Genomic DNA, 20696 nt, shown 5'->3' on the forward strand with positions numbered 1-20696 from the left:
ATTTTCTCTTAACACCCATCAGCTTAAAGCTATTATCGTGGTACTGTTTCATCTGTTCCGTTATGAATGCAATAAACTTGAGTTGTGCTTGCTAGTTAAATTTCCTAATTATACCAATCAACAGAGTTGTTATCTCTGAATTTTAGCCAACTCTGAAGAACTTGTTCTTTACCTCGTTATGAAAGCATCTAAATTACTTCAAATCGCTAACCACATAAGTTTAATTCACAACTTTAAACTCGCTTATGAGCTAAACCATAGTGAAAATATGCTTGTGATGTAATTTACAACTTTAACCTCGCTTATGAGCTAAACCTTATGATGGAAATTTTGATTTTTACCACCTCTAAAAAAACGACTAATTTTCTTATACCACTTGCTTAAAAAAAAAAAGGTTTTATTTTACCACCATATAAAAAATGAAAGTTGACTTTTACCATCAATCACTTGCAACTAATAGATTTCGTACATAAATCTGTTAGTGGGACATGGTATGTACACGTGTCACCATATTATTAGGTAAAAAAATTTCTAGAAAAAATAAAAAAAAATTAAAAACATAAAAAATTTTAAAAAATAAAAAATAAATTAAAATTACACCTAGCCACAAACCGGCTCCCAGCTACTGTCGGACCGGCTACCAGGCCCCCATCGAACTGGCTACCAACCTCACCACCAATTTGCCACAAAGCAGCCACCGCATAACCACCACATCGCACAATGCACACAGCCACCGCACCGCACAACGCACCACCCATAAAGTCCCCTACTACGAATTCCGACCACTCCTAAAATCCTAGCCACCACCAAATTTCACACTCCTAAAACCCTAGCCACTACCTAATTCCAACCCCCTCCTTAGCCAACACCAAATTCCAACCACTCCCTAACCCACTCGAAATTCCGACCAACCAAGGTGAGTTGATTTCGTTGGCGGCTAGTTAACATAGAAGGTCGGGGGAGATGAAGAGGAAACGTCAAAAAGGTGGACCCTACTAATGGAATCATGGACGGAATCCGTTAATTGGTGGTAAAATCTAATTTTTGGAAATTTTGTTGGTAGTAAAATAAAACTTTATTTATATGGAGGTAATAAAAGCAAATATATCGTTTTTTAGAGTTGGTAAAAGTCAAAATTTCCAAAAAAAAAATAAAATGAGGATATAAAAGTCTTTTTATATATTTTATTAATTATGAAATTAAATGTGATATAAATTTAGAAGCAACCAAAATGACAAAAGTGACAAACAAAAGGAGACGAAGGGTTTATTAATTTTTTTTTTTTTTTTTGGTATTACTAGCATCAATATGTCAATTTTGCCATTGATAAAGAAAGGCTTATAAACTTGCATTTTTCCCAATGTTCGAAACAATACAAACAAACAAAGCTTTTTGCCGGCTAATAAGATCAAAGCTCCTACAAGAACGGTTAAAAATGAAATTATGGAGATAATTTGCTCTGATAGGATCACCAAGCCCAGATCGTCTCGACAAGGTACTAATTGAACTCATTTGTTTAGTTGTTTGCTTTACTAATATACAATTACGGGTTTACGGCCATTATAAATCCGATTATAAATAGTGGTAATGAGGATGAATTTAGTGTAATTTGACAACTAAAGTAACATACTAATGTATACTAATTTTTATATGTAAGCGGTCATGAATTTAGTGTAATGGATGGTAATGAAAATTTATGAAATATAATAATTTTGGTGAATTAGCGTTACTATGGGAATGGACAACGAATTGTTTTACAAATCTATATACGAAGTATTAATTAATTTCCATTGACACCATTCCTTCAAGTCGTTAGGGTTTCATAATCTTGTTGAGGGATGTTTTAACACTTTTTTTTTAATTCATAGAAATCAAGGGCCGTACAATAGGAAAGGTTTTGATTCTTTGTAGAGTTTGATTATGTTTTATCTCGTATTACTTGCACCGCTTTCCTTGTCACAAATGAAAGTGGCACCAATAAGGCAGCAGTGGTACACTAGTTTAAGAGTGTTTGGTAAAAGTACTTTAATGAAGTGAATAAACCATTACTGTTTTTAAGTGTTGGGTTAAGGGGTGAGCAAACAATCAAGGTACAAGAGGTTTCGGTTTCGGGTAACAACATGGAAAACCTGTTGCAACTGGGTCTGCTTGAGGTTCTCAATTTTTTGGAACCGACCGTACCTGTAACTTGATAAAAGTATCACTTAAGTTCTAACTTATTTTGTGAATAATAAATATCAAAATTACAATTATAAATATATGTATTAAATTTTTTAGACAACTACTATTAGTTTATTTTATTTGCGAGTTTTTAGCATTATAAATTAGTGACCAACCATTTTTTTTATTAAAAAAATCATCTGCAATAAGTTTGTTAGTATATTACAAGACAGAGTATTCCAAATCAAAATCAGAATTTGTAGATTCCGATTTTGGTTCCCAGTTTTTAGAAACCTTGTTGAACAGGTTCCGGTTCCCATTTTGAGGATCCTGTTGCAAGGGGTTTTGATTCCGGTTCCAGGAATTTTAACACGTACCATGTTATGCTCACCCCTAGTTAGAATAATCTAGGTAACAATTACCATCCACCTAATTGAGACTGCTCTATTTTCTTTGGTATCAATATTCAATAGTCATTACCCTTCTCAAACACACAAGTTTAATTGAATCGTTGAATCAAACAACTGGAAAGTTATGGTTTAATAATTTTCCCCTCTTGTTTGTTTTCTTTCCATATTGTTTCTTAATAATATGAGTTACATGTCATATGTGCAAGCATTTATTTAAATTTGTTACAATGCACAGGATTATGTTGTGAATGGCTTTCATGAGAAGCTACTTGCTTTCAACAAATTGGCTGGATGGGGAATGCAACTTCCTGAGTCATGGGAAAAATCTGGACTCAAAGTGACTAGAATATTGTAAGTAGACTATTTTATTACTCATTTATCATTTGGATGCTATCTGTTGATACTTTATTATTGTATAGTAGATTTCTTTCCGTTATAGAAATAATTTTGTAGACAGAATTCATATGTTATTCATATGGTAATTCACTGAAGTATGTCAGTAATAGATCAGGTTCATCATATCCTTGATTTACTGTCAGTGGATGTTGGTTGATTCGTTAAGGGCACCTGAAAAAAGATTTATAAGAAGTGGGCCATCTACGAAAGAACAAAATATACATAGCTTAATGTAAAACATAAAATTGTAGTAAAATCCTGTCCATTTTATTACTGGTAGCATAACATATTAGTGCAGGACAGACAAAGTGGTATGCAAATGAAAATTAATTAACAACCTTAGTAAAGGTTGGAAGGAAAGCGTTGGGTGAGGATAACCTCAAGTGGTGTAGCTTTATGGTTGGTTAGTCCAAAACCCTCAGTCATGTCGACAGTCTCATCCGATGGAATTGAGATGTCAAATCCATGGAGTAAATTAGCCAGTGTAAACTCCATGACCGGAAGGGCAAATGATATACCAGGACATATCCTCCTTCCACTTCCAAAAGGCATAAATTTATAACTTTGGCCTCTAACATCATAGTCGTCATTAGCTATGAGAAACCTTTCAGGACGAAAATCCATTGGGTTTGCCCACACTTGAGGATCTCTGTGTATCTTGTAAAGGTTAATCAAGAGTTGTGTCCCAGCTTTAATGTCATAACCACTCACAGTGCAATCTGAAATAGCTTCTCGAGGGACTACAGCAACAGGGTATAGTCTCATAGTCTCTTTGAGAACTGCTTGCAAGTAGACTAAATCCTTGAGGTCTGATTCTTCTACTTGCCTTTCTTTGCCCACTACCGTGTCTAGTTCAGCTTGAGTCTTTTTCAGGGCCTCTTTATTGTTGAGTAGCAACGATAGTGCCCATGTTAAGGTTATTGTTGTGGTGTCTGCTGCAGCTAAAATCATAGACTTCCAAGCAGAAGAAATTATTAATGTTTGAAATGATTTCAGCAATGATTGGAGAACTATAAAATTCGATGAAACTCATTAGAGAGGGCTAGCCAGTGATGTTGGGATTAGCCCATTATTATATGATTATTGATTAATGTGCTTATTAATAAGCAGTATTATATCCTTTTTCGATAAGTATCTTATGGACTAGCTCTAATTTTACTCTGTTTTGACTCTTTTAAGATTGGAATGAGTAATACAATGGTAAAACATAGATCTGATGATTTTAGTTCATTTTGAAGTGCCTTAGTTCATCTTTTGCCCTTTAAATTCTTAAAATAAGTTTAGATTAAGGGCTGCCCAAGCTTAATTCACAACAAAAATTAACTCAGATTGGAATGAAAACATGTATGCAGTTTGTCACCAAATTAGAAAATTCTAGAATCAAACTCTGATAATTAATAATATAGAAATCAAATTTAATGCATATAGTGCATATGTAAATGTTCTTACCGTGCACGTGGCTTTGATGATTGTATCTGTTTCATATTTGGAAGGCTTTTCCTGTCCAGACTCAAAAACACCAAGCATCACATCCATGAAATCTAGCTTTCTTTGTGCTTCTTCGGAGCTTCTTTGGTTTTTATGTTCATCCAACCACCTTCCAACTATATTATCGATCTCTTTGGCCACTTTCTTCATTTTTATCTCGTACCCTCCAATATCAAACCACTTTAGGAAGGGCAGTGCATCAGCAGGGACGAATGCAGCTGCCAATTCAAAGAAATCCCTGAATGCTTTTACAATCCTATTATACTCTTCTCCTTGGTAACATTCCTTCAATGACTTGCCTGAAATCAGTCTTACTATAGTTTTCATACTTATGTCAGTAAACAACTGTTTCATATCCGTTAATTCAGACTTAGTAACTGATATACTCTTCATTGTTGATCTTACCTCAGATATCCTGACATTTTTAAACATCTCTACCCGGCTGTTGGACAGTAGTTCGGCAGTAGTAATCTTACGAATCTCACGCCAGTATTGGCCATATTGACTGAAGCCCAACATAGCACCTTTGTAAGCCAAATGCTCTACAAAGATTTTTTGGGGACGGTTTAAGAATACTTTGTCATTGGTGCCACCTAAGAACTTTTTTGCCATCTCTGCTGTGCTTACAACCAAAGCTTGGTGGGTACCAAGCTTAATCATAAAGAGTGGACCATATTTATCTGCTAAATTTCCCAAGGCTATGTGAGGAAGTCCTCTCAGAAGATGAAGATGACCAATTAAAGGCCATGAATTAGATGGTTGGGGGGGTTTTCTACTAGTATTTGTCTTCTTTATTCGTCGAATTAGGCAGTAGAAAAATAGTAAAAAGGCAAGCAAGCTTGTAGCTTCAGCTGAAATCTGAATGGGTAGTCTAAACTTAAACTCCATTTGGTTTTAGAGCTTTAGTGGTGGTAAACTAAGAGTTTGTACCTCAAGATATTTTTTTTCCCTGAAAACCTATCAACTATATTGTTCTTTATATGATGTGATTAATTACCTATATCAAACAATACAGTAATATTAAATTTCTGAAGATAACATTTTTAAACTTGGTGATGCATGTACTTTGTTTGTTTCTGTAAAACAGTAATGTTATCATTGGTGTTTGAGCTTTTTCTCCATTGTGAATCATTTGAAGCAATAATGTATTGCCTTTTTTGAAAATATCTGTTTTGGTTTGAAAGGAGTGTGACGCAAGGAATGACGAGTTCGATTGAGCAAAAATAGCTATGCGAATTAGCCCATATAGGAAGCCTCAAAAGCTGTCTGACTGTGGCTTACTGAGTTGCACCGCTTCTAGTTCACCGAACATAAATTGATGCTTTGTTTAATTCACCTTATAATATGTCACTAGTTTTCTAATAAAACATACTCCCTCTTGTTTATTTTTAGTGAAACGTTTCACCCTAGTATCAGTGGCGGTACTAGCTGAACCAAGGGGGGCTAGGGTGGGCCATGGCTTACCCCTTGATTTACATTGTCTGTTAATTTTTGCAAGGATTTATGTTAGTTGTATCCTAGCTTAGTTGGTAAATGACTGATGAGAGACATTTTCAAGATAAACCCACACCTTACATTTCTTCATTGTACATCACTATGTAGTTTTTTTTTCTTTTTTTTTTTAAATATTTTGTAAAATAATACTTGGTCCCACTTTTTTTTGACGTCTCCATATTATTTTGTGCACAAGTATTAGTAAATATATTATGTTTGGCCCCCCAAATAAAAAAATTTATGGGCCAGCTATAAGGATATAGTCCTAACTGTTGGGCCACCTAGTTCATAAAATAACAAGAAGAAAATGGTATGAAAACTAAGGAGAAAATGTGAGGAAAATGAATTCCTAAGTTTTGTGACCCAACACTGATAGAGCACATAAACTGATATTGAGCTTCAACCACAAACTTAAGCTTTTGGTTGATTTAGTCCTTTAACATGGTATCAAGAATCAACGTGACACAAAGGTTATAGATTCGAATCTCATCTACCTCTCGTTTCAAAGTGAAATGTTAATCATTGGGTTTGGTGGGACCCATGCTACACCCACACTTCAATCTTAATGGACTCTCATGTGAGAGGGTGTGATAGAGTATATAAATCGATCATGGACTTTAACCACTAATTTAAGTTTTTGGTTGAGTTGGTCTTTTAACAAACACATTATGTAATTATGATACAACTGTAATTATTGCGATAGACAATAGCACTAGCGTAATAAATAAATAAATTAGAAAATTCACAGTAAAAAAAAAAAAAACTATTTTAAAAAATCATACTTGGTATCACTATTTTTTTTACAATCTCGATATTATTTTTGCACAAGTATTAGTAAATATATTAAGTTTGACTCGCCCTGCCGAGCATATATGTTAATGCAAAACTATGATCAATAATGTCTTTAATTACTCCATCTATTTTTAATTGCAACACTCTGACTTTTGTACTATTCATTTGAGCTGTCAAAAATTGATCCGACTCGAGAACCCGACTTGAACCGGCAATGATCTGTACAATGGGGTTAAACTAGTGACCTGTAACTCGACTTGAACCCTGATATTAATCGACAACCAATTTGATCCAATACTTAATGACCTGAATCTGAAGCTGCACCCAACCTGATAGTATTCGTCAACCAAGTTCAATTCGGGTCGGGTCAGAATAATCCAACTTTAAGATTATCCGACCGAAACTAACCCGAACCTGAACCTGACGTGAGGCTAAATTGACTCAACATAACCTGATCCTGATTTGACGCGACCCGAACCCGACTTGGATACCCGAATTGACAGCTCTACTATTCACATACAATATTTGATTAATTTTTTTTACTATTATAAAGTAAATAAATATTATTATATAATACTTTGTATATCATCAATAGATTAGAGTCTGTTCACTTCAGCTTAATTTCAGTTCAGTTCAGCTCAGCTCCAATCAGTTCAGTTCCTAATTTACTTATCTCGTAAAATATTCAGCTTCAATTAGTTTTAAATGTGAACAGACCCTTAGTCACATTATCTATTTTTATAATTCAATGTTATTACAATTCTTGTAGTTGATAATAAAAGATATTAATTTAATGCATTTAAAAAAATAAAAGGAGTACTACCGGTGAGTAAAAATTATAATATTAATGAACTATACATTGAGATGATTCCAATAAGTACCAACAAGACCATGTTAATTTTCTTATGTGTAAAAGTCTGAGTGACGATTGTCTTTAGTATTCTGCGTAAATGTTTTATTCTAGGATAACACAAAAATTGTACTGACACCCTTGTTTTTTTTTTAAAAAAGGTGATCATATTCATATCAGCTCCTAGAAATTTATGTACTATCTTCGTTTCTTATAAATTGTAACAAAGGGGTATTATTTGTGATATATAAATTCCTTTGTTGCTACTAATAAAGAAATAGAGGTAGTATAATTTTTCTCATGGGCTCGAGGAAGGAGTATAAGATATAAATGAACGAACTTGTCACGAAACTAAATATTTTAAGTTTCATTTATTAGCATGTTCCCTCATTAGTGGATGAGGTAAGGGGACTTGGTTATTATTACATACCAAAGTGATTGTGTACTATGTTTGGTCGGAGCCTTGGAGGTTCAAGATTGGTAGGTCGGAATTCTAAAACTCTAATGTTTGTAGAACTTTTTTAAACGTTTAAGCTTCATTATAATATCTACCTCAAGTTCTCCCTACTCACTTGCTCTGTTGCGTATATTTTTTTTTTCTTCATATTTTTATTCAATCTATACTTGGCTTGTAAGCTTAAATTTTTTCTTAAGATTTGAATTATTTATTTTTCAAGTTCCTTCTTTGGTTCTTAAGTTGGGTCTTTGGATTGTAAATTGGAAATTTGTGTAGCATTAACATTTTGGTTTGAAATTGAGCATCTTTGGGCTTTTAGGAACATTAAGTGTTTAACCTATACGGTGGTAAGTGTGACATATAACATCGTGTTCATGTAATTTGTCTAAGCTTAATATGTGCAATTATATTATTTTCAATAATGAAAAAAGGGGGAAGAATATTATATTATGCTTATGGTCAAATATAGTCAAGTATGTATCCTTATGAGCTTTAGTGTTTATGATAATAATATTATTATTATATCTATATAAGCAGTTCCTTTTTATATGTACATGACTTTGTTCAATTACTAACATCTATATACTATACTAAAACAAGGTTTACTAGCTCTATGATTGTCAAGTGTCCCTCTTTTTTTATTTTTTATTTTTTTTAAATTTTACTCAATATATAGAAATTTGAAAATATACATTCTCAGTTAGAATATAAGATAATTATATTCCGTATTTATGTATATTGCTTAGTTTTGTTAAGTAAATATTCTTGTGCATAATTTTAGCTAATAAATTTCCTTAAGTTTAGGGTAATTATGCTCTTATAATTTGTATATAATCCATACGTTCCTAATGAGAAGGCAAGAATTCAAACTCTTTCATGGTATTATTTTATTTTAGATCCTAAAATCCTTAACAATTTGCCTATCTTCTTCCTCACCTCTTTCTTCTTTCCGCTGCTCTTTAACTTATTAGTTACAATTATGCACAAGAATATTTACTTAACAAACTAAGCCATATACATAAATACAAAATATAATTATTTTATATTTTAACATTCTCTTGCTAATAAACTAAGAATACATATATATCTTGTAAGTATATTTTCTGAAAATATAATTAAAAAAATTACCATGTATGACGTTTAACATAATTAATGTTCAAATACCATTGCACATAATTTATAATACGTAGTAGTTGTGTTTGATATCTATATTAACAATGACATTTACTATGATAAGAGATATTATCCCACTAAAAGAGAGTTGGAAAATTAGGGTTAGGATTGTGAGACTATGGCGTAAACCCGATTATTACAAGCCAAACATAACTATCATTGTAGGAAAAAAACATCACTTGTCAATCTTTTACCTTTTACCAAACTGTAAGAGATTTTTAATATATAAATTTTATATATAGAGTGGTAAAATATAGGACAAATATATCTTTTCTATAAATTATATGTATCACTCATATCTTTTATTGAGACATCTTGATATTGGGTTGAATTTTGTTACCCTATAATATGAAATCAATACACCTAAGCATTTACAAGTTACAAAAAGGAAGTTGTTGATGCTAATAAGATAAAATCAATATAAAACTTTACCACATGAATTTACCTTTTAATCGACCAAAACTAACTCAAAAGATTATGAATAGCCACAAATTATAAGCATTCTTGATCATTTTATGAAGCTAGAAAATTTTATAAATTATATTAGTACCAAGTGTGCCTAAGAATGATTTTATTTATCATATATAAATTTCCATAATAGAAATAAATAAATGCATATAAAAAAAATAATAAATATGAGGCATGTAAGTGTATATGTACAACCCTATAAGAAAAACTATAATTTTCATTTTTAATATAGATTTTGGTACTAGTTTTATATGTGTATAGCCAACCATATAGAGTTACTCAGTTAGCGTAATAGGGGTTATCCATTTAGTGTTATAGTTGTTTCTTTCTCAGTGTTGTACTTTGTTATTTAAGGGTTACTAAATAATTATAATAAGACTATGTTCACTACACCTTAAAGATATAATATTTGGTAAAAATAATTTTAGTTTAGTATAAATAAGTTCAATTTGGTATATTTAGTTTCAGTTCAGTAAAAAGCAATTATTTTAAAGAAGAAATATAATATAGAAACAATAATAAAAAAAAAATAATCAAGAAAAATAATTTCAATTCAGTAAAAATAATTTAAGATCAGCAAAAATAATTTTAGTTCAACAAATATAAGATGAAGTGAACAGGGCTTAAAAGTTACTATATCAATATGATAGAGATTAGTTTGTGGGTGTCATAGGGATTAAATACTCCCTTTTTTTACAAGCAGTCAAATAGTGTGACCAGTCGCACAGAAAATTTGTTGTAGATTTTGTATACGTCATAACTGGTGATATGTAAGGATGATATTCAACTTTTTTTTTCTTCTCTTATATGCTTGTATATTTTATTTTTTTATTTACTATTATATATATGCAATAAAATATTAAATGATTACATATAATTAGAAAAAAAAAAGACAAATAAATAGATAATCAAATAATTGACAAGCCTAAACATCATTCTGAGGTTAAAATTTTAGAAGAAAAAAAACTTTGTACTAAGCTTTAAGTTAGAGGCTTTGTAGATTTTTGGTTGTCGAAGGTCCAATAGGTGTGGTGATGATCAGGTGAATTCATCATATAATAAAATTAAGGTAGTAAGTGATGGGATCAAAAATCCTATTTTTAAAAATTTTCATGTTAAAACTTTAAGTGTTTTCAGAGGCCATTGATGAGAAAAAGAATACGAAATTATTTGTTATATAAAGTACAATATATAATGATCATATTGTTATTATAATGGTAAACTTTTCCAAAAATATAGTACTTCGTATTAAGTTAGAGGACAGAGATAGCCAATTAAAAGGCAAATTATTATGCCATATCGTGTGGCAGGCGTTACTTGAGTTAATTGGTCAAGAGTTACTTAAGGGGTTCGGTTAGAAATTGCTTGAGGGGTTCGGTCAGGGGTTAGTTAAATACTCGATCATGGATTAATTAAGAGGTTACTCGATCAAGTTTTACTCGAGGGGTTACTCGGTCATGAGTTATTCAAGTTACTTGGTCAGGGTTTACTTGAGGGTTCGATCAAGGGTTAGTTACTCGGTCATGGGTTACTTGAGGGGTTATTCGGTTAGGGGTTACTCAAGTTATTCTGTGAGGATTTAATTTTAGGGGTTACTTGAGGGGTTCGGTTAGGGGTTACTCGGTCATGGATTACTAGAGGTGTTCGATTAGGGGATACTCGGAGATGGGTGGGTTACTCAGTCAAGGGTTACTCGATAAGGAATTACTCAAGTTACTCGGTCAAGGGTTTACATGAGAGGTTCGGTCAGGGGTTATGAGTTACTCGGTCAGGGGTTAATCGGTCAGAAGTAACTCAAGTAGCCCCTGACCAAGTAACTCGAGTAACCCGACCATACGATGTGACCAGCCACATAGAAAAATCCCCCTATTTAAAAATGAGGTGGCCAGTGGCGCAAGTAGAAATGAGGGAAAAAATATAACTTAATGTGGGTATTGATTGTTAGTTCATTGAGTTGAATTATTTTACAAATCTTTACATACAATTTAAGAATAAAAAAAAAAAAGGTTTTCAAGTTGTACTTTGTATATCATTATTTTGAGGGTTAAAAATATATGATTAAGACATATTTATAAGCAAATTCATTATTACTCATTCAATCACTTTATTTTAAAATCTTATGATATGAATATGAGTATCAAGATTTATAAGGCATGCATCGCACGGGTGCTATACTAGTTGCATACTAAAGGGCAAATACATATGTACATTGTTTTATGAAAATTTTGATTTTTACCACCTTCAAAAAATCACTTATTTGCTTTTACCACATCCATAAAAAAAAGTTTTATTTTTCCACCACATAAAAAAATTAAATTGGCTTTTACCACCAATCACCGCCAACTAACGGATTCCGTCCATAAATCCGTTAGCGGGGCCTACCATGTCCACGTGTCACCATATTATTGGGTAAAAATAATAAAAACAAAACTCAATAATATGGTGACACATGGACATGGTAGGCCCTGCTAACGGATTTATGGACGGAATCCGTTAGTTGGCGATGATTGGTGGTAAAAGCCAACTTTTATTTTTTTATGTGGTGGTAAAATAAAACTTTTTTTTATAGAGGTGGTAAAAGCAAATTTTTCGTTTTTTGCAGGTGGTAAAAGTCAAAATAACCTTGTTTTATTGCTTAATTTGCAATAAGAATAATTTGTTTATAATCATCAAAACCATTTTATCTCAACATTAAACATAGAAACTGTGAAGGAAACCAAACAGTAGATTGGCTCAATTAAGGAGTTATGCACAACAAAATCTAATTGATTCAATTCCCTCCTTTGGCTTTAGGTCGTTTTGAAAATAAAGATATATAATTGGTGTAGCTGTGCCATGGTCTATACCCGCCTAGTTTTATTTGTATTTTTCTTTTCAAGGGTTGCCCCTCATTAGCATCCAAAGGGGGAAAAAAAAAAGAATTAGAATGGGATGATAAATTAGTTGATGACAAAATTGATCAAGGATTCAAATTAATGAAATTGAAAAGGAAAAAAAAAAAAAAAGTAGGATTAGCATCATTGTATTTTGAGTTTAAATGTTTAGCTTATAAGTATTTGAACCTTGACTCGTTGCTCTCCTTCCCAAGAACTATACAAACAAATCACTCAGAGGCATAGCTACATGAAACTTTAGATATTTATGGAGTATTACCCTTTGTCAATCCTTCAATCTTTTGAATAATCTTTTGAATGCCCATCACTTTATTTTAAGGGTATCAGGTTTTATTATGTTCCATCCGTATTACTTGCACCACTTTCCTTTTCACAAATGAATGACAGTTGGCGCCAATAAGGCAGCTACATTAGTTTAGTCTATAACTCTACTAATTAGTTCTTTCTTAATATATGAGTGGAAGCATATAATGAAATTTGTTACAGTGCACAGGATCTTATTGAGAATGACTTTCCATGAAAAGCTGCTTTTGACGGAGAATTTAAACTTTGGGAAAAATTTGGATCCAATATGACTATCATAGTGTAAGTAGACTATATTATTGCTAATTTATCATTTAAATGCTGTTTGTTGTTACTTCATGATTGTTGCCTTCTTTTAAAAAAACTTAAATAAATAGTGAATTTTTTCTCTGGTAGAAAAAATTCAGATCAAATGGCAGTACTGAATAATGTCAGTAATAGATGAGGTTCATCATATCCTTCATCCACTGTTATAGGAGGTTGGATGTTTTTTTTATGACTCTTACAAACACTTAAAAACAGATTGATAAGAAGGGAGGCCAATTTCGAAAGACCAATTGTGCCCTATGTTAAACATAAAATTGTTATACAATCCTATTCAGTTTATTATAAATAGCATGCTATATTAGTGCAGAAAAGACAAGATGGTAAGCAGATGAAAATCAATCAACAACCATTGTAAGGTCATTATAAAGGTTGGAAGGAAGGCGATGGGTGAGGATGACCTCAAGTGGTGTAGTTTTGAGGTTGGTTAGTCCAAAACCCTCGGTCATGTCAACAGTTTCATCCAATGGAATTGAGATGTCAAATCCATGGAGTAAATTAGCTAGTGTAAATTGCATGACCGGAAGGGCAAAAGATATGCCAGGACATATCCTCCTTCCACTTCCAAAAGGCATAAACTCAAAACTCTGGCCTCGCACATCATAGTCTTCATTAGTTGTGAGAAACCTTTCAGGACGAAAAACCAATGGGTCTGACCACACTTGTGGATCTCTGTGTATCTTGTAAAGATTGACAAAGAGTTGTGTCCCAGCTGGAATTTCGTAACCACTCACAATACAATCTGAAATAGCTTCTCGAGGGACTGAAAGGGGTGCAGCAGGGTATAGTCTCATGGTCTCCTTTAGAACTGCTTGCAAGTAGACTAAATTCTTGAGGTCTGATTCTTCCACCTGTCTTTCCTTGCCCACTATCGTGTCTAGTTCAACTTGAGTCTTCTTCAGGATAACTTTATTGTTGAGTAGCAATGATAATGCCCATGTTAAGGTTACTGCTGTGGTGTCTGCTGCTGCTAAAATCATTGCCTTCCAAGTACAGGAAAAAAAATAGATGTTTGAAAAACTTTCATCAACAATTGAAGAACTATAAAATTTGATGGAATTAATTAGAGAGGGCTAGCCAGTGACATAGGGCTCGGAATGAGCCATAATTATCTCACTTGAGATTATTATGCCTGACAATAAGCAATATTACGTCCTTTCTTGGTTATTATTTTGTGGACTATAACTATCTTTAATAATATCACTTTGTTTTGAGGTTGGAGTAAGATAATGGTAAACTTAGGTCTGCATATTAGTTCATTTTTATCAATCAGCAGAACTCACTGCCCTGTAACCACCTCTAACAAGCTCTTTTCTCCATTGTAAACATTTCAAAATAAGTTCAGATTAAGGGCTATCCAAGCTTAGTTCATAACTAAAATGAGATCAGATTCGAACAAAGCTATCATGAAAACATGGTTGCTGTATAGTAATTTTTTTGTTCTTGTCATAAGATTAGATTGTTCAAGAATTAATCAAACACTTATATTTCATCATAGTATAGACATCAAATTTTAAAGCTGCGTAAAAGTTCTTACTGTGCAAGTGGCTTTGATAATTGTATCTGTTTCATATTTGGAAGGCTTTTCCTGTCCAGACTCAAAAATACCAAGCATCACATCCATGAAGTCCAGTTTTCTCTGTGCCTCATTAGAGCTTCTTTGTTTATGTTCATCCAACCACCTTTGAGCTATATGATCAATCTCTTTTGCTGCTTTCTTCATTTTTTTCTCGTACCCTCCAATATCAAACCACCTCAGGAAGGGCAGTGCATCAGCAGGGACGAATACACCTGCCAATTTGAAGAAATCCCTTATTGCCTTTACACACCTATTATATTCCTCCCCTTGGTAGAATTCCTTCAATGACTTGCCTGAAATTAATCTTACAATAGTGTTCATGCTTATGTCAGTAAACCACTGTTTCATGTCAGTTAATTCAGACCTAGAAGCTGATATACTCTTCATCGCTGATCTTACTTCAGATATCCTGACATTTTTAAACATCTCTACCCGATGGGCTGACAGTAGCTCAACAGTGGTAATCTTTCGCATCTCACGCCAGTATTGGCCATATTGGCTGAAGCCCAACATGGCACCATTGTAGGCCATATGTTCGATAAAGATTTTCTGAGGACGATTTAAGAATACTTTGTCATTGATGCCGCCTAAGCACTCTTTCGCCATCTCTGCTGTACTCACAACCAAAGCTCGGTGGATACCAAGCTTGATCATAAAGATTTGACCGTATTTATCTGCTAGTTTTCCCAAGGTTATGTGAGGAAGATTTCCTAGAAGATGTAGATGGCCAATAACAGGCCAAGAACCAGAGGGCTGGGGAGGTTTTGCCTTGGTATCAGTTCTCTTTTTTTGTCGAAACAGGCAGTAGACGCAGTAGAGAAATAAAAATAAGGCAAGAAAGCTTGCAGATTCAGCTGGCAGCTGAAATGGTAGTTCAAATTTGAATTCCATTTTGTTTTACAGCTTTTTTCTGGTGGTGAACTGAGACTTGTGTTTCTGAAGTTTTTCTTACAGACTTCAGCAAGATAGTTCTGTGATTGGGTTTTTTTTTTAATTTTTTTATTTTATTTTTATTTTTTATAATATGATTAAAATACTAGATTAGTCAATTAGATATTGAAGAAACATATTTAAAAATGTGGAGTGCCAACTCAACTAGATTTGTTTTCTTTGAAAAAACTAAATTATTGGTGTTGGACTTTTGTTTCCACTTGTTACATATTTTTGACCAAAAAAAATATCCTAAACTGTAATGTATTTGCCTCTTTCTGAATCGCAGACTTGGTTTTGTAGGAATATGACGTATGGGATGACAAATTTGAGCAAAAAGCTATGCAAATTAGCCAGAAAAAGCCTCATAAACCATCTGACCTTGCGAGTTGGAGCGTCGCAGAGGTGAACATGGCTTGAATTGAAGCTATGATATTATTTATCCTTTGCATCCTCTTTTCTTTTTCTTTCTTCCGGCTTTTCACACTTGCCTTTAATGAATTGTGTTAACAAAGGTATTATTCCACTACATCTGTCTGTTGCTAATGCAAAATTTAAACCATAAATATATTTAATTGTCAGTTTATCACTAAGTAAAAAATTATAGAAATTTGATTTAATTTTAAAAAGATTAAACATTGAGACAATTGTATCAAGATTGATCTTGACTATGTTTTTTTATCATGTGTAAATCATTATTATGTGTCAAAATAGAGTATGTGAATAGTGCAAAGTGAATGAGTAAATAAAAGAAAATAGAGGCCAGGGATAACTAATAGTGCATATACTGTTAGTTAATAGCTATGTCCTCGTCATAAAGTATGTTTTTTTCATTAAAACTATGGTATGAGAAGAAAGTTATTTCCTTTTGATTAGTTGTATAATGTCCAATAACTACAATTAATTGTGTTAACATTTGAATGGAAGTTTGACGATTTGCCCATTTTAGGCTAGCCACACAACCACGAGACTAGCAAAGCCGTATTTCAACATGGCTCGGCTTAATTTAAATTAATTTCTCATCTTAACTACATAGGTGTATTAGCTCAGGCTTGGTTCGTGAGCCCGAACTCTACTCAAAATCAATGTTCAAAACAAGGGACATATCTTAAGTTAATTACTATATAAGTGCTGCTGCTCTGGTGTTCTTCAACTCAGACAAGCAGGCAAGCAATGCTGAGAATCTCATTACATTATATAAGGTAAATTATTTTTAAAATATAACTATCTCAGCTTATTGAGTACTCAAACTACAATATTGAATTTGAACCTGGCTTGTTCATAAAATGAACTAAGTCGAGCTGAACTTTTAGCCAATCTAAATCTGATTTATTCAAATCGGCATTGCTGGTTACTAGTTTACCACCCTTAGTCCCTAGATACTCAATATTGTGGCATTGGTCAAAACTTCACTTTATTGACACTAATTAGCTGACCTGGGATTTTTAATTGTCTAAAGGAGCAACCTTTTGTCTTTTCTTGGTCATTTTCCTTTGTTTTATAAACTTCTTTCTAGTTCGTATATAGAAGACAAAGTGACGTGTTATGTATGGTGACAGCATGATTAAAATAACTTCTGAAATTTAGAGCTGATGATGTGTTGTTTGTTTCTTTAATCATGTTACTCAACCTCACTAATCTGTCTTATTGTTGACTGATGAGTAAATAGGTTTATTATATGTTCAACTTGGCCCTTTTATAAGTATTATATAGTTTAATTAAGGGGTATAATAAACTTTTCTTTGAAAGTTTAAACATTTAATTAAGTTATATACAATGATACTATAATACTGGTATTCAGGATTTCTGCAAGTTCTAGAATCTGTTGTCTCTTCAATCAAAACATTGCTATTCAGAATCTCTAACCAATTGAATATTCCTTGAATCCTGAGTTTAGTCGTATACAACAGCTTCGAGTACAAGAAATAAACACCACCAAGGAGAAATAATCATTGTTCCATTGTTAATCTGTCTCTGATCATCTCAACTGCCAAAACATTAAGCTTCAGAAAGCCGTGTCTTAGAAAAATCTTCGATCCTTAGTTCTTTCATAGATTATTAAGTCGTGTATTTCGTTTCTTAATTCTTTACATTCTCTTTCATTTTTTTGGTGCAATGGATTCGAGTTTTCTAGTCCAAAGTCAAGAGTTTCCTGATTTTGGCTTGTTTATGCCCAATAATCTGGAGTTACATTGTAAATCATTAGGATGGGTAGGAGAGTCACCGCTTTCTGGCAGTAAGATGGATGAGGTTGTTAAGAAACCGGATAGCTTTGGCAAAAAAGTTACCTCGGAGAGGAAGAATTCAATTGCTCTGACGAACCATTGTGAGGCTGAGAGGCGAAGAAGAGAGAGAATCAATGGTCATTTTGCTATCCTTCGGAATTTTCTTCCTTCAAATGCTAAGGTATGAGATGATCTCTCCTTCCCCCTGCTTGTATAATCGGAAGGCTTTGTTAATCGGGTACTAGATAGTTGAAATAATGAAAATAGTTATCTGTAAGTGTGTTTCCTGCCAATAGATCCATTTTTTCTTGATCATATTTTCTGTAACAACCTTCAGCTTAAAACTATTTTCTTGGTACTGTTTTTATGAAATCTAGACTTCAGACTGCAGCATAATGCCGAGATTTGTGATTAGCAGCACATTCAGAATTCAGATCATAGTTTTTTGCTAAGGAAGTCTAGCTCTGAGATCAAATTACTTCTTTACCTTAGATCAAGATCTCTAAGATCAATGTTCTCCACTGATTCGTCTCCGTGTTTAACTTACTTCTTTACCTTATTCTAGTTTGGTGACTAAATTGAATACTCGCCAATTAGCTTGTGATTCCTTCTGAAAAAACCTGCCTCCATTTTCCACAAATATGTTTTTATGTTATTTTCAGAGATGCTTGACTATTCCTTCCATAGACATGAAGTTGCTTTTACAATAATTAATGATGTAAACCATTCATTTTAAAAAGGCAAAATAGTGGCTGTGCTGTACCTGTAATCGACATCGTTAATGGACGGCTTCGTGTATAAACATTTTAGTGGTCCCATCTCAAGGTTTAACTAAGGACTAATGAATATTCTGAGAATTCTTTAGCTTATTGAAGTAATTGAACCTTTTGGGCATTAAATTATACGCCTGCAGACTACCAAATCATGTTTTCTAGTGTTTTAAAAATTTGTTCCTGATGTAAGCATCAAGATTCAAGAGACTTGGCAACTGAAACAGAATTTTTTGTCTTATCTTATTTGTTTAATCAAATATGTGCTTTTCAGTGCATCAATATGCTTGTACAGTTCATTTGGACTTTTTCCATCGGCGAATCTTCATTATTATGTTGGAAATATGATATTTGGGGATGATGTATAGGTGAAAACTTGAAGCCGCTAGATTTTGATGGCTTTCACTGCCATCTCTTAGAATATAAAGCTGTTGAACAGGTTGTCTCGGGCTTTGTTTTAAGTTTACATGGATGGAGTTAGGCTTGAAAGTCCTTTGAATGTCTGAAACTAAATTCAAACTGGCTGATTTAGATTGACATGCTAAGATTACTAACCCCTGTAATTAAACAGGGTGATAAATTTAAAAGCACATTTATTTGGTGCCTTGTTGCATTGTATTCTCATGCTAGGAAGTTTTGCAAAACTTTAGTTTCTTACTGTTTTCAGAACATTGTATGGCTCAGACAAGAGTTACTAGACCAACCTGTAGCATACTGGCATTACTGTAGATGATTGAGCCTGTTGTATAAAAATTCACTCGTTGCATAATGCATACAAGACTTGTTGAATACGGAGTAATATCTATATGCTCGTCTTCTTGGTGGCTATCTTGCCTTTAAGTATGAATGAACATTATAATGTTCTGTGATTTTGAAATGCCTATTAATTTTGCATCAACATATGAACCTTCAGATTGACAAAGCAACACTGCTAGCTGAAGTAATTGCCCAAGTCAAAGTGCTAAAGAAGCAAGCATACGAGGCTTCTAAGGGGCTGCTCGTACCAACAGATGCTGATGAAGTTTTAGTTGAGCCATACAATGACGAAGACATAGCAGATGGCACTTTCGCATTCAGGGTTTCAGTATGCTGTCGTTACAAGCCAGAACTCATCCCATATATGAGGCAAGCCATCAGTGACCTTGAACTCACTATAGCCAAGGTAGAGATTTCTACCTTAGAGGGCAGGGTAAAGAATGTTCTTATTGTCACTGGCTACAAAGATGACAATGGTGATGACAAAACAGACAAATTCGCAAAGTGTATACACGAAGCCCTGTGTTCTGTACTCCAGGAGCTTTCTGCATCAGAAGAGTACTTGCCAACTGCAACATTACCTAACAAGAGACGAAAAGTCTCCTGCTTTGAATCCTCAATATCGAGCCCATCTTTGTGAGTTAATACATATATGTGATGTAGTGATGTATATGCCTAACACCCTTGAGAATTCAGATATAATACCCTTTGAGAATTAAGATATGTTAAAAATAAACATATGCATGAAATATGGCAAGATAGTGCAGTTAACACATTTAATAGTGCAATAGTATATAAATACCATAGTGTTGAAATACGCCAAAAGTGGTATAGATATCTGAATTATTACAATAGATGGCATATGATATAAGAAAAGTTATGATGGTATTAATAAGAAATGTATTCAGATATATTGTCAAAATAGCATGCAAATTAAATTGTATCTTGAGCAATTAAATGATATCGGTATATGATGGAATCGGTAAATAATATGCGTAAGAAGGAAAGAACATGTGAATAAGGGATCAAAATATATGTCCATTTTGATGTCAATATAAACCTAAGATAATCAATAAAAAGTTTATTATGGACTAGTAGTGGACTAGTAGTCCAATAAGAAAATGGATTTCTGAAATCCAAATTGTACAGTGTTTGCATTTTTTAGTCTTTCATTTATGTGCATGTATGAGTTTTAGATTTATGAATTACTCATTGTGTGTATAGGAT

General features: G+C 33.2%; 3 protein-coding genes and 1 long non-coding RNA gene across 6 annotated transcripts; 2 read left to right on the forward strand and 2 right to left on the reverse strand.

Annotated features, from left to right (window-relative positions):
* Nucleotides 1–1004: 1004 nt before the first annotated feature.
* Nucleotides 1005–4984, forward strand: LOC145579321 (uncharacterized). Its single transcript, XR_014099120.1, has 3 exons — nucleotides 1005–1495; nucleotides 2806–2921; nucleotides 4865–4984. It is a non-coding gene; the product is annotated as an uncharacterized LOC145579321 (long non-coding RNA).
* LOC145579320 (cytochrome P450 CYP82D47-like) lies at nucleotides 3148–5402 on the reverse strand. Its single transcript, XM_081636564.1, has 2 exons — nucleotides 4416–5402; nucleotides 3148–3920 (listed from the first exon to the last, which is right to left on the reverse strand). The coding sequence occupies exons 1-2, from the start codon at nucleotides 5340–5342 to the stop codon at nucleotides 3306–3308; spliced, it is 1542 nt and encodes a 513-aa protein (XP_081492690.1). The 5' UTR covers nucleotides 5343–5402; the 3' UTR covers nucleotides 3148–3305.
* Nucleotides 5403–13408: 8006 nt separating this feature from the next.
* On the reverse strand, nucleotides 13409–15816 carry LOC145580287 (cytochrome P450 CYP82D47-like). Its single transcript, XM_081637708.1, has 2 exons — nucleotides 14747–15816; nucleotides 13409–14192 (listed from the first exon to the last, which is right to left on the reverse strand). Exons 1-2 carry the CDS (start codon nucleotides 15677–15679, stop codon nucleotides 13548–13550), a joined length of 1578 nt encoding a protein of 525 aa, XP_081493834.1. The 5' UTR covers nucleotides 15680–15816; the 3' UTR covers nucleotides 13409–13547.
* Nucleotides 15817–15954: 138 nt separating this feature from the next.
* LOC145580288 (transcription factor bHLH30-like) lies at nucleotides 15955–20332 on the forward strand. 3 transcript variants are annotated; one of them, XM_081637710.1, is made up of 3 exons: nucleotides 15955–16123; nucleotides 17925–18124; nucleotides 19627–20331. In XM_081637710.1, the coding sequence occupies exons 2-3, from the start codon at nucleotides 17960–17962 to the stop codon at nucleotides 20107–20109; spliced, it is 648 nt and encodes a 215-aa protein (XP_081493836.1). In that variant the 5' UTR covers nucleotides 15955–16123; nucleotides 17925–17959; the 3' UTR covers nucleotides 20110–20331. The 3 variants fall into 3 exon arrangements, with proteins under 3 accessions (XP_081493836.1, XP_081493837.1, XP_081493835.1); XM_081637711.1 differs by lacking the exon at nucleotides 15955–16123 and adding an exon at nucleotides 16203–16920; XM_081637709.1 differs by lacking the exon at nucleotides 15955–16123 and having other exon boundaries at nucleotides 16952–18124; nucleotides 19627–20332.
* Nucleotides 20333–20696: the final 364 nt, after the last annotated feature.

The sequence above is a fragment of the Chenopodium album genome, chromosome 14 (genome assembly GCF_948465745.1).
Source record: "Chenopodium album chromosome 14, dcCheAlbu1.1, whole genome shotgun sequence".
NCBI classification, from domain to species: Eukaryota; Viridiplantae; Streptophyta; class Magnoliopsida; order Caryophyllales; family Amaranthaceae; genus Chenopodium; species Chenopodium album.